Raw genomic sequence first — 14,179 nt, 5'->3', positions numbered from 1 at the left:
TTCCCAGGAACTCCCTACTGCCTACTAGGCACTCTGCATGGTTTTCCAGAACACTGCCTGTTGTTTCCCAGGAAATTCCCCACTTCCTTCCTAAAAAATCCCCCGTTGCTCTCCAGGAAATTTCCCAGTTGCTTTGCAGGCTATTTCCTCCTTGTTTCCTGGGAAATGTCTTTGTTGCTTTCTAGAGTCCTCCATCCCCGTCTATAATTTTTCCCTCTCCTTAGGGGATGGATCTCCATTCCTTTCCTGGGAAACTTCCACATGACTGTTACTCCCTAGTGAGAGCAAAGCTCATGTGTTTACAAACAATTTGCTGGGTGCAGATTGGGTGTTATTGTCTTTGAAATGTGTCCCAATGTCTCTGCTGACTTTGGGCAGCAGGTGTGTAGCAGAGTTCAGGCAGTTCTGCTCCTGAAATAGACAAGGGTCTGCACAGCCTGAGTTTCTGAACTTTAGGGTAAAATGGTAGGTTCACGGTGGGATAGGTGGGAGGTGGTTCTGGAAGGCTGAACCTTCCTGGTGCCTCAGCCAATGGGGAAAGGGAGAGGGCAGCAGGCGGCCGGAGTTCAGGATAAAAGGAGGGTGGCCCCTCTGAAACCTCCAGAGGAAAGGCCACAGGTGAGTGGCCTGGTGGAGTTTCTCACTTTATTCGAATAAAATTGAAGAACTCCTCTGCCTCCTTTTCGGAGAGAAACCTCTAGTGTTTGTGGATTTTCCTCACACTGGGAAGCAAGAAATTATTTCCCAAGAAGTATCATTCATCCTCTCCAGGCAATTCCCCTTTTGCAGCACCAATTCCTCCTTTGCACTCTGGGAAATTTCCCCTCTCGGAAATGTCACTGTTACTTTCTTACACAATGTCACTTCTGCTTTTCAGGAATTTCCCAGGTATTTGAGGGAATTTCCTTCTTGCTTTCATGGAATTTCCCTCCTTTTATTTCTAGGCTATCCCCCCTATAGCCTTGTAGGAAATTCCCCCATTGCTTTCTAGAAATTCCCCGAATATTTCCCCCTTTGTTTTCAAGGACTTGCCCCTAGTTCTCACATGGAAATTCCTACATTGTCTTACAGAAATTGTCTTGTCCCCTTTGTTATCCAGGATATTCAGCTTTCGAGGATGGTTTCCTTTTGTGCTCCAGGAATTCTCCTCTTGGTTGCCAGGATTCTTCCTTTTATTTTTCAGGAATTTTCCCCCAGGGTTTTAGGAAATTTCATCCTTCTGTTGCAGGAAATTCCATAAGCCAGAACTGGCTTGAGCACCTGAACCCAGGAGAGGGGCATTCAGCAGATCCAGCAAAATGTATTTAAGGGCAGTGAACACCATGAAACCCAAGGAGGAGCCAGGAGAGCCAGGTGAGGGTGGCAGCAGGGGACAAGGCTGACATGGACGAGGTAAGGCTGGAAAGGGCCGGGGTGGGAGGAGGGAGCCTCTGCCACTGGGAAGAACAAGGAGTGGTGCTGGCTGCTGGCTCCTGCCCCAGGGACAAGCAGCACCTGCAGGGAGGGGAGCAGAGGTGTGCTTATTTACTTTCATTCCTCAGTGCTGCAATCAGTGCAGAGTGGTTTCAGTTAATAAGTGATTCATTCAATTGATGGGAATTCTCCCATTTAAATTTTTTTTTTTTTTGCAAGCAGGACCATGCCTGCCTGGAGAAGGGGGGTACCTGTCCTGCACAGCCACAGCTGTTATTCTCTGCCACTTCCCTAAGTCCTGCTGGCTCAGGGACATGTCCAGGAAGCCAAAAATCAGCATCATTTAGGCCACCAGCTCCTGCACAGCGGAAGAAGAGCTGGAGATTTCAGGAGAGTCAGTTTTACAAAGAAGTTTTTAAAAGCATCCTGAAGGACAAGGAGAGCTTTCCCTGAATCTCAGCCCTTCACTGCACCCAATTTTCCTCCAAACTTAACCCCACTATACAAACCTGCACCCACACACATTCCTGCAGCCACAAGTCACCCATTTTCCAGGACATTCCTTGCAGGGAAGAAGGGCAAGCTGAAACCCCACAAGTTTTATCATCAGGGTCTCTTTTGGGGACCCTCCCTGTAAATCAAAAAGCAGCCAGGAATGGGGCACCTTAAAGAAAAAAATAAAATAAACCTTTCTCTTTTAATCCACCCAAGGGAAATCCAGAGCAAGAGCAGCATCACAGCACTACACACAGCACAGACATCTATCATTGCCTTTGCACAGATTCCTTCCCAGATACAAGGAGAAGTCATTAAGAAAAAAGAAAAGAAAAAGAAAATTATTCACATATGCGAAGTGACAAGTAACAAATCAGCCACAGAACAACTTTTTCAAAGAGAAAAAGGATGCATCAAGGAAGAAGGCCCCCAACATACACATTTCACAAAAACCTAACCAAAGAACAGTGAAACAGAGGTGGTTTTCTTTTAAACATTAAAAACAAGGCTATTTTAAAAATTAATTTAAATACACATTCAAAACACAAACACCAAGCAGGCGCCTGGAGAATAAAGCAAAAAGAAGGAATGAAAAGTGAATTCAATCAGTTTAATTTCAACACCAAAGTTGGGTGGATTGCACCAAATGGAATAAATAACGGAGAATATCACACTGGGTTGGTAGATCTCACACTTAAGATCATTTCAACTAGAATTAATCACACAGCCCAAGAGAGTACTGAATGAGGAATTCCTCTGACAAGTGATATTACCTGGGGCAGCGTCCCTTTGACAGAGCAGGCTGTAGGTGTGGATTTGCCCCCTGCCACCCAGCCCTGATCCCCACAGGGAGCAAACAGGACGTTCTTGTGATGCACGGGGCTCACAAACAGCTCCCTGCTCAGAGAATGTCAACCCTCTGCCTCCTCCACACCCACTGGCTCCAGCCACACCCAAGGCAAACATCAGAGCACAACCAGACCTTGTGTTCTCACCTGGCAGGGTGAGCCCACAGGTGCAGCATTTCTACTGCTGCTCCATGGGCTTGGGCAGTGCCAGAACTGGAGCCAGTGCTTCCTTCCACACACCTGGGGTCAGGCTGGGAAAAAATCGGATCAGCTGATCTACACCTGCAGCCACAGCTTTATCACTCTAGGGGTGGGCAGGCTGAAGGAATGTAAGTGGCTTCTTTTTGTTTGGTTTTTCCTCCCCACAACCCTGAATTAAAAAAAACTCAAACAAAACCCAAACATAAAAAAACCTAAAAACAAAAACAAACAACCAAAAAAATACCAAAACAGAACTAAAGAAAATCCCCACAAAACAAAACAACCTCCCCCCCAAAAAAATCAAACTAATAAAACAAAAACAAACTAAAAAATAAAACAAAAAACAAAAACAAAACCAAAACAAAACAAAACAAACCAAAAAAAACCCCACCTTGAAACAAAAATAACTTGATCCCAAGTTCCTCTCCCTTCCGTGCCTGTAGCCAAGCAGGGAAGCATCTTTGGACATTCATGTGATCCCACAGACATGTTCCCTACAGAGCAGACACCTTATTTCTGCACCTCACCCAGATGTGCCTGTGACACCTAGTTAGGAGGGACGTCCCTTTGCTTTAAAACAAAAATAATTACAAAATCAATAGGAACAGTCAGAATTCATTTAAGTCCAACTAGTTTTTAAAAAGGGAGAAGGGAGGACTGAAGGTTTCCAGGCCAAGGAACTTGCCAGAGCCAGCATCCCCCCCACCCCTGCCTCCAGCAGCAATGAGTTAAGCCCCCTTTGTGCAGCATTCATTCTTGACCCGAGGTCAGCAGAGCCAAGGAGGTGCTGAGGGGACACAGATGCCCCTCCAGCTCCTCCTCAGATGGCTGGCAGCTCCAGGTAGAAAGGGAAACTCGAGTGGATGAGGATTGAAGTTATTACTTTCCCATCTCTCCTCCTCCCCAAGACTGAGAGGAGACTTCTGGGTCTGCAAGCCCAGTCTGTGCTTACCAGTGTCCTTAAGAATGACAATTTAAAACCAAAAAGTGGGAAATTAAAAAGAGAAAGAGAGAGAGAGAGAGAGAGGGAGAGAGGAATAATTAAGTATTGTCCATGGAAGGAGCGGGAGGGGCGGGTTCCAGAGGCGGCAGGGAAGGGACTCTCTCCCTCCCCAGTCTGCCCACGCGGGCCCCAGGTCCCTTGCGGCCCTGCCGAAGCCTTTGTGCTGTTGCTGTGACACGGATGGACAGGGATGGCGAACACGGGATGGATCCGGCGCTGCACGGGGCAGGCACAGGCAGCCCCGCAGGGCTAGGCCCGGCGCCTGGGGAGCAGGTCCAGCAGGAACTCCGCGATGCCCACGAAGTACACCACTTGTGCGATGCCGAAGAGAGGAGCGATCACCAGGGCTCGGCAGTAGGCCCCTTTGAAAAAGGCCAAGGGCCCTTCCCTCTGCCAGATCTTCCTGGGGAGAAATGGCACAGAGAGCTAAGTGCCCATCCCACCCCTCCACCGTGCCGGGAGAGCCCCTGGCCGTGCCCTGCCTTTCCGCCTCCCTCCAGAGACTAAACCCGGGCAAGCTCTATTGCCTGGCACAGCCCCCACAGCGAATCTCCCATCACTGCCCAAGTGCTCTGCAAGTGGCCGTGCAGGAACTTGCCCCATCCCTGCATCCCTGCTCGTGTCCAGAAGTACAGCTAACGCAACCCCATGCTTACATCCAGAGATTCCCCTGCTCAAAAGCTCCCTCAGCATGGGACAAAGCCAGATGACAACAGATTCTGGCTACCACTGAAATACAAAAGCAGAGAAGTCCCTTTGTGTTTTGAAGCGGCCAGACCATAGTTTAGCAAAGGATCAGAGGATAATGCAGCTGGGGACGGCACACTCTGGCAGTGCTTCTGCAGACACTGTGCAGAGCAGTCCCAGGAGGGATATGAGACTCAATACTGTAGGATTTTCCAACAGTGGGGCCTTGGGAGGGACTACAACATTGCCTCCCTTTGCAGAAATAAAATCTCAGTGTTATGACTACTGGGGTTTGGCCAGAAGTATTTAAATATAAATGCTATATTTTTCTTGCTCAATATGGGAAGAAGTTCTCTTTTATAAAACTATATTTATACATCTGCTCATATATCTCTCTATATATCTCCAGATAGACAGATAGATTGATAGAAGCACAGTGACAGAGGGAACATGAAGCACAGCTTCTGGTTGGGTCTACAAGCTGCACTGCCTGCCTGGCCAAACACCTGATGTGGTGGCTCTGCCATGAGGAGCCTTACTTGGTGCAGTCCAGGATCCCCGAGTAGGTGTCCTCATTGACTCCTCTCTGCAAGGACTGCAGCCGCGTTTTGATCACTGGGGGGAAAGAGAGGGGAGACACCGCTGAGCACTGGAGGTGTAGCAGGCAGGAGAGTAATGTCTTTGAAATGGTCAGAACAAAATTGCCTGGAATACAGACCATTTTCATATATTTATCAGGGAATACAAACCCATTCCTTTACATATGGATAAAAGAAACACAAAGCCACCCAAAACCCAACCCCTCCCTCCCTCCCTGTGATCAAGGTTTCAAAAGCTGACTTAAGCTTTAAACCTTCCAAATTCAGATATGTCTCTGCAAAGTGGGAACTAATTTTCAAATGCTCATCTCCTTCAGGAAGAGGCATCTAAAACACATAATTCTACTCCAACATTGCTTCACATCTTGGAGCATGTGCAGCGTTGAGGAAAGAGCAATTACTTTCTGGTGTTTTTCATAGGAAAGAAACCAAGGCGGTACTTAAGGCAGATGCTGTGGAGCAGGAGAAAAGGCCACAGATCTGAGGCTTCCCCTGTTTGTCCCAGACAATTTTAAGTCTACTTGGTCTGCATATTATTGCCTCACATGGAAATGTGCCTTTCCTGCCAAGAATATGTGAAATCAGTGACACTCTCTTCCTGACATACCTAGTAAGTACAGCAAACCTGTTTGTAAGCTGTGGCCCAAGCTGTAACTCAGCTGAACTCACACCATCAGAGCTGGAGGCAGCAGAGCTGTCCCTTTCTGTGTGCTCATGCTGCAAAAAAGCTGGCACAGTCACCCTCCTCTCACCTGGCCCAGCCTGGGCCTCTGAGTCCTGTCACTTGGCACCAGGCCACCAGCACAGACTGTTCAGGACTCACCATCACAAGGATTGACAGCCACTGCAGCCGTACTGCCAGCCACACATCCAGAGAGGAAGGACACGTAGAACGGAGCCTTGACATTGGGGTCCTTCTGGCCCAGCTTGTTCAGGTTTGCAAACAGCGGGAAGTAAACAATGGAGAATGGGACATCCCTGCAGTGGGGCAGGAAAAAAGGAAGAAAGAACAAGGATGAGCGAAGTCAGCATGGGACACCAACAAACCGAGCAAAGGAAGGGCTGCAAGCATCACACATTGTCAGCACAGCCACGAGTGCAATGCAGATATCCTGGCTCTGTGACTGCAGTGCAGACAGGAGCTGAAACTCGGTGGGGCAAAAGTGACTGCACAAAGGACAACAGGCCTATGGGAGGCATGTAGCCCTGCAGGATCAGTGGGCTCCCCCTTTTCTCCAACACTCAAACCAAAGACACCAGCACATTCAGAGGTCAATTGTTTTGACCACTTTTGTTAATTACAAGAGGTCCCATCCTGCCCTCCATCGCCCTGGGTGCTGCTTTAGCTCTACCTTTGTTAAAGCTAGAGTGACACTGTGAAAGCGCAGGCAAAGAGTGTCAGAGCAGGCATCAGTCCTTGCATCCAACACGCTCTGTGGCGCAGCTCCCATTGCACACCCTGGGGTCTCAGGCTGACAGTTTTACTCTGCCAGCTCACACAGACTTCTGTACAGTGTGAAAATACAGATCGTGGGGCACACAAAAACCTTTCACAGAAAGCAGCAGAATTAAATCTTACAGGAACAAAAAGATACCCTCCATCACTTCTCTGACCTTTCCTTCTTTAATGTACTAAACCTGTGCATGGAAAACGAACTAAACTAAGCCCACACCCGCTGAAGTCAACCCCTCCTTTCCAGGCTCATCCCCGGGATGGGTGGTGCCTCAGGCCCAAGGCTGGGGATGCCAGTGCCCTGTGCTCAAGCCCACGCCATCCTACCTTAGCAGCCATCCTACCTTAGCAGCGTGGCTCCCAGGCCCTTGTAGAGTCCGGCGATGCCTTTGCTCCGCAGCAGCTCCCTGGTTATCTGGGTCGCTGTGGGGCGCTTTTCCACATGCGGCTTGGCCGCCGCGGGGGAGGAGGAGGGCTGGCCCTGCGCCGCCATCAGCTTCCTCTGTGCCTCTGGGGAGCAGAGCACCAGCCCCGGTCTGTGGGTGCCTCACAGCAGCCTCCTGGCACGCCATGGCCCACAGCAGCCTCCTGTACCCCATGCCCCACAGCAGCCTCCCTCTGCCTGTGCCCCACAGCAGCCTCCCGCTGCCCAGGCCGCAGGACACGGAGCCACAGGGGCAGCACAACCCGCACACAAAGGCCAGCCTGTCCCCCAGTGTACCCATTCCCTCAGCCTGTGCCAGTCCCTGGCAGTGCTGCCACAGCACAGGGCTGTCGGCTGCGCTCTCCCACCGGCCCGTTTGCCCAAGCCCGTCCCACACCATCTCCGCAGTGCAGAGAACAGGGGGTGCTGTGAGCAGGCAGGGGACAGTCCCTGCTTCCAGGTGTGTCCCTGAGCTGCCAGTGTAACAAACAAGATGCTCATAAACGAGACAGTTTTCCCCAAGTTCTGTTCTTTGCCTCCCTCCCCGGAAAGCAATCATTAACCTGGGGAGTTTCTCAGTCACATTTCTAAACACATCCTGGTTCCTCCCACTTTTCCAACTGCTGCACTTCGGCCCTTTGGCCAGAAGATGGAGAGCACCTCACTCTGTAAGTAATCCCGGCACACCACAGCCCTCCTGCCACACAGAGAACAGGCTGTTCACAGCATCAAAAACCTCTCCTGAACCCTCAAACCACGGATTAAATCCTTCCAACATTTTCAAATAATACGCACAAAGAGGATAAGGTCTGCAGTAAAACCAGTGAAGAGAGAAAAGAAAAAGTAAATCCGTGATTATTCAGGAATGCCACATCAAATGAGAGATTAAAGGACAAATTGGCCCATTTTCCAGGAAGGGCCATAAACATGGTATCTAACAGTGTCATGCAGGGCTCCTGGGAAGTGGGGCCACAGCCCAGACTGACCTCTGGAAGAAACTAAGGAAGGAGCAAGCAGCTCTTTCCCCTGGAGTCTCCATGCCAGACTCTGGTCTCTGCTTTCACCAGAAACACTCCACAGTGTTTCAGCCAAAAGGCTCACACTCCCTCCTGCCTCTGCCGCCTGCCAGCTCACGCCCACATTCCCAGGAGCCTGATCCCAAATCTCGTTCAAATCCAGTGCACTGGGAGAATTTTATTTACTGTTTCAACCAAGACAAACTGCTGTTTTTGTCAGAGAGGAAAAAAGAGTACAAGGGGAGACAAGTCATCTGAAAATGACACATCCCCTTGGGAAGCTGTTAGGGAGGTGCTACAAACAGACATCAGAAAACACAGAGATGGAGGAAGCAGCACAGGAAAGGCACTGGAGGATGTTAATCCCTTTTGGGTGCACAGGATCTACCAGGTTTGAATCACCCACAAGCTGACCACCCACTCATCTCTCCTGTCTCTCCATCCACCAACAGCATTTGCTGTTTTGCTTGCCAAGCCTATTGCTTTGAGCAAAAAATCCACCACCTTTTGTAACTGCAAGGGCCTCTGCAAAGCCAGCTGAGCAAAGTGCGGGGGGAAGGAAGCTGGGAGGAGGAGGAGAAACCTGCTACATCTGTGGTATCTCTGACGTGGGAGACCAGGGGGAGGGAAAAGGGTTTTCTCCACTCCTCCTCCCAGCTCTGCCTTGAAAGCCCAGCCCCAGCTCCTTCCCCTCTCCCTGCTGAGGGCACAGGGAAGAAGAGCCCACATACCAATGCGTCCTGCGTCCTGCAGCTGGATTTTGAGCATCTCCATGGGAGTGGTGACAATCACCTGGCAGGTACCTGCACCACAGCCTGCCAGCATCTCCCTCAGCAGTGTCAGCTTTTTCCTGCCCAAAGAAAAGAGAGAGAGTCATCAGAGGAGGTGGCCTGGAATAACACTTGGCCAGCTGGGTACAAGGCTCAAGGCCCCTTGGCTAGCTGAGGGTTACAGGAAAGGCAGCCAAGGGGACAGCAGAACCTGCTAGGCCTGACAGTTCAGCACAACCCTGGCTTGGCATCTCTGCCAGCACCACCTGACCTGGAAAACAGACTCATTTTGTCCCCAGAAACAGAACATTCAGAAAAGCCACAAGCCCCATCAGAACAGCCCCAAACAGGAGCACACAGCCTCCTCCACCCATAGGCAGAGCACTGCAGCTTCTTCTAGGCTGATGGTGCCCCTGGTGAGGGCACAGCTTTCAGAAAGGGTATCACTTCAGAGGGCAGCAGAGGACCTGAGCATTAAGGGGGATAAGCAGCTTTCCTCCTGCCAGCCTAGTCCTTTAAAAATTGTCAACAAACACAGACCACAGGACAAGGAACAAGGAGGGAAAATATTAATCTTGCTGCTTTGGAGTTCTCTGAGAAAAGCAAAGTAAATAAAGAGTGAATATGAATCAGGGAGGCAGTTCCTCTGCGGCTAGGAGCTGTTTCATGTTACAAGGTTTTCCAAACCTGAACAAACAGCCTTTGCACTAAACTGGTTCTCCCTGAGAGACAAGGGATGGGATGGACCTCCAGCAATGAAGATTTGTGTATTCTCTGCACTAGAGAGCAGGGACTATCAGCAACATGTTCTCATGCAGCAAAATGCAGCATTTCATTGTTCCCTCCATTCCAAAACTATGAAAGAGCCCAGCTAAGGCTAAAAAGAGGAATTCAGGATACAAAACCTCATAAGATTTTCAGAAAGTGATGTGGTTTTGCCCTGTAAAAAAAAAATCTCACGCCTTGGCATCAGAAAACACAGACTTGATTAAAAAGTACACCTGACCTGCTCTTTCCTAAAAGGGCTTAAAAAAGAAGTGTGTATAAATCACACAGCCAGAGAGAAACAGCCTCCTCTTTTTTCTGTTTTAAATGCAAGTACCATTTTTACCTCCCCCAGCCCTGCTCTGCAGCAATACCTCATCTTAACTTGCTCAAGGCACACCCCCACGCTGTGGCAGAAGCAGTCCCACAGTGACACTCCCCACTCCCTTGCACAGCCCAGGCACACTCCCTGCCAGGGGTTTCCTAAGCACACACACAGCCCAGCTGTGGGGCAGTGGGCCAGCAAAGCAGTTTCATTGCCAGCCCTACAGGAAAGGGAGGGCAGATGCACAGTAATCCTGCTGGCCCACCACGTAAGCTGGGCCCATTTCTCCACCTCTCATCTTCTCTGGAGAGGATATGAGAGCAGGGGATTAAAGGCACAGAGCCACAACAGAGATTACCAGTGACTAAATATAGAGCTCTCCTATAAGGCTGAAAGAAGGAATATTTCAGTCTCCCCTTTCCAAATTTCCCCACAGATGAGGAGCTGCAAAGAACAATCCCTCCCACGGAGTTACACACACGAGTGCTGAAGTGTGCACAGCAGGCTTTCCTGGAGGTGTGGGGGAACTAGGGTGTGCAAATCCAGAGGTTCCCACTGCCACTGCCATTTGGACGTGGCCAACTTGTGCCTTTTGGGTGGCCTGAAGCACAGCAGCAGTCTCTGAGTGGCTTGATACAGTCAGCAGCAAGGCTGCACAGTCCCCAGCCTGGCTGTGGGAGGAAGCAAACCACCCAAAGGAGCTGGCTGCCAGAAGCTCTCCTTGGCACAGCAGAGCATCTCCCATTTTAGCAAGAGCCCTGGAGCATCCCTAGAGTACATATCTTCTGGCTTTCATCCAGGGTGACTGCTTTGATAACCAGTTCAAAAGATCAGGAAAGATTTGGCCTACATATTCATCTTGGACCATTATCCCAGCCAACTAAAGTCAGCCATGACTTGACTGAACTCCATGGAGCTATGCCAGTATGGCCCAAGGAAGGATTTACACATGTGGGTGTACTTTAGAGATGTCAAACAGATACATCAAAAGCATCTAGAACAAGGGCTTTCAGCTTTTGGTTTGCACATCCTGGGAACTGGGGAGAGTCCAAGAAAAAAAGTAGCTTAGGATAAGCAAATCTTTTGACAGGAGGTTTAAAAGCTGCCATACAGGGGTCAAACTGCCTTTGCAAAACCTCACCAGTCTGCACATAAAAGGAAAGTCTGAAAACTGTTCATCTCTGCACAACAAAGGAGTTTAAATATTTAAGGCACCACTGGCCTTATCCCCAGTGGTTTAAAAACCAGCACATCTCAACTAACTTCAAAAGCTGCAACACCAGCAAAGATCTGATCCTACAAATCCAGAAACCATCTTTTATCACAGCAAGGGAGTGTTAAATATAACATATACACAATAGCCTCAAATTCTGCACTGGCAGAAATCAGTTGTTCTACATTTTTTACTGACATACTATTAATTTGTGACAAGTCAAAAATGTCAAATGGGAAGGCGAGGAGATACATGCTTGATTTAAATTAGAGTTTCAAACTAGAGCTGAAAAAGTCAAAAAACAGGAACTAGAGGTTTATGGAAGGCTTTTGGGAAGCAATCAGTTCAAAGTCAGGATCTCTGACAGCATTGATATATTGATGTCACATGGGAGCAGTGTAGGGTTTTTTCAAGTTTCTCAGAATCTTGACCATGTGGGAATTTACTGTGTTTGGGCAGGGACCAGAACCAGCCATTCTGGAATCAGGATAACATTTCCAGAGAGGAAATCTCTGAGCTAAAGAAACATCCATCCAAAGCAATCCATTTTTATTTCCTACCCAAAGGTTACTGTCCCCATCTTGGACATTGCCTTCCTCACTCATAAAATAACCCCTGCCTCTGTCTGTCAGCCCAAGAGGCTGCAGAAAGCTCCCCAGGAGTTTCAAAGCGGAGAGAGCCAGTTCCTTGCAAACAATTCACATTGTGGGTCTTTGATATGGATTAGAAGACCAGAAGACAGGAGTTGTCCTTCAAAGGAAGAGCACCCTCTCAGCTACAATCACAGGGGGATGTGCACACAAACTGCCCTTCAATCCAACCCCTGATTTTCCAAGGGGGAACAAGCTACTGCAACTGCACCTCAGAAAAGCTGGAGCTACGATGCTGGAAATGTAAAAGCAATACAGTTCCCACTACTCCCTCTCACTTCTAGTGCCAGCTCAAAAATGCCTCAGACAAGCCAAATAAAGTACTGAGGTGGAACAGATACATCTCAAAGTAGCATGCCAGATTAAATGTTGATCTGGAAGCCATTATTCCAGGAATGTACAAGAGTTCTGTGTTGCATGTTTGGACTAAGTCAAGAGGAGGTTGACTCTTTACCTGCATCAGGTTTGCCCTGGCAGGAAATTCCAAGTGTTTTGTTCCTATGTGAACATTTGTGGAAGTGAACAATAGACAGGGTAACACGACTGAGCATGTTGAACACAGACACAACCCATGTTTCATCCCAAGACATGTGCCTGGAATGATGACAAGGACAATGCTCCTCCCATGGGTGCATTCTGTGATTAAACAGCACATCTCTATCTCCCTCCAGATTAACAGTTGAAAGTGCATTTACTTTTTGGCTGACCTTTGATGTCAACAGCTTCAACCCACTGCAACTGCCTGGCCTCTGTGTGCTAAATAAAAGAGCTCTCCCCAAACAGCTGTTCCTGAATTGGCACAGTGACATGATCAGCTCCTGTCTCCTTCTCAAGGGGAAGGGAGAGATTTCCCCAGTTCCAAGTCTCAGTGAGTTGGATGAGGGCTACCTACACCAAAGAAGTGTCTGAGTATCCAGTGGATAACTGCAGGAGAGGCTGCCTGGGCACACAAGTGCCAAAGAAAGACCAAGCACAGTCTTGTGCAGGGTGATACAAGACTATGTGCTGCTCAGCACCAGGACTAGCAGCAGCACTCTTTCTTCCTAAATTGGGAGCCTCACTTTACAGCCTGACTAAGAGTGTTCTGCAGCTCAAGGATCATCCAAGCCATGCAATTGATACTTAAACTCATGCCACAGAAGAGATGGTCCAAGTATTTCAGGAGAGCCTGAAAGAAGAGCAGATGAAGGAAAGAGCCCTGGGGACATGTATCACTTGGGAAGGCAATGGACAACAAGCTCCAGTCTCCACAACTGCATAAGACTGAAGGAAAAATACCTTGCTTGTCCCAGTTGGCTATTTCTCTTCCCTGTGCAAAGATACAAGACAAGAGGAAGCAGAATAGAAGAAAATTTTCTAGCATCAGCAGAGGCAGAATTAAGTCAGTCATGATGGTCTTTCTAGAAATCTGAGCTGCTAAGACAGCAGATTGCCAGCCTTTGCTTCAGAAAACAAACAAAATAAAGGTCAAGATTAAAGAGGACAAGATGAGTAAGGGAATAACACCTTGGAGAAGAGCAGCAGGAAACTCATCCAGGGACACTGGAAAGTTTTTATGAGCAACAAATTGCTTATGTAAGAAGGCATGAGACACTTTACTGCAGCCAAGGCAGAATATTTAACCAAGAACCTGAAAAATGAACAAAACCTGGCAAACACATGCCCAACAAAACAGCTACCTGGCACTCCACACTTTGGAGATAAACACGAAACTTTGTAGAACACTTAAAAGGAACTGGTTTATGAAATGTTTAACACCCAGATTCAAAGAGGATATAAAAAGCAGGAAATACTTAAATCAATCAAAGAGGCCTCACACACTGAGTACCCAATAGTCAATGATGTATTTTAAATGCTGGTGTACTATCAATCTAAATTGCCTTCTCAGCTTCATACCCAAGTGCTTCATAGTCTGGCACTTCACTTAGCCCTGGTGACTCCTCACATCCTCTGCTCTGGACAATGAAGCCACTCCTATTTTAACAGCAGCCATGAAACTGAGTCTCTCAACACATGCAGCTTCAAAAAGCCAGAGTTTTAAAAAATCCCATCTGTTTCCAGCAGCCTGAAGACCTGGTTTCCCCTCTCTCCACATTCTGCCTTCCCCAGCCTAGTGAAAATTCTTCCCCACAGAAAGACACAGGAACAAAGACCTGCCTGGTCTTCTGTGGGCCACCTTCTTCTCCTGGGAATTACAGCAGCTCTTAGGTCAAAATCATCACAGGAAATCATTTGACCTTATCACCTTTGTCAATTATGGTCATGGAGTGCCCTTCAGGTTTTTCAGTATCTTGGTCTCCCTCCTCTCCTCCACAGC

At 48.4% G+C, this 14,179-nt stretch overlaps 1 protein-coding gene across 1 annotated transcript in view; it reads right to left on the bottom strand.

The window, feature by feature from the left end:
* Positions 1 to 3,556: 3,556 nt before the first annotated feature.
* The window catches only part of SLC25A22 (solute carrier family 25 member 22), a 50,403-nt gene continuing 39,780 nt past the window's right edge, over positions 3,557 to 14,179 (bottom strand). The window contains exons 6-10 of the mRNA XM_054275819.1: positions 8,871 to 8,989; positions 7,044 to 7,209; positions 6,070 to 6,224; positions 5,187 to 5,262; positions 3,557 to 4,363 (exon numbers count right to left, since the gene is read on the bottom strand). Of these exons, the coding sequence (XP_054131794.1) occupies positions 4,210 to 4,363; positions 5,187 to 5,262; positions 6,070 to 6,224; positions 7,044 to 7,209; positions 8,871 to 8,989 (670 nt within the window). The 3' untranslated portion in view covers positions 3,557 to 4,209. The remainder of the gene's footprint in view (positions 4,364 to 5,186; positions 5,263 to 6,069; positions 6,225 to 7,043; positions 7,210 to 8,870; positions 8,990 to 14,179) is intronic.

The sequence above is a fragment of the Melozone crissalis genome, unplaced genomic scaffold (assembly GCF_028551555.1).
Source record: "Melozone crissalis strain CALT ecotype California unplaced genomic scaffold, PUWL_Pcris_2 ptg000018l_1, whole genome shotgun sequence".
Taxonomy (NCBI): Eukaryota; Metazoa; Chordata; class Aves; order Passeriformes; family Passerellidae; genus Melozone; species Melozone crissalis.
Note: the sequence above shows the minus strand (reverse complement) of the source record. Positions and strands in the feature narration are given on the sequence as shown.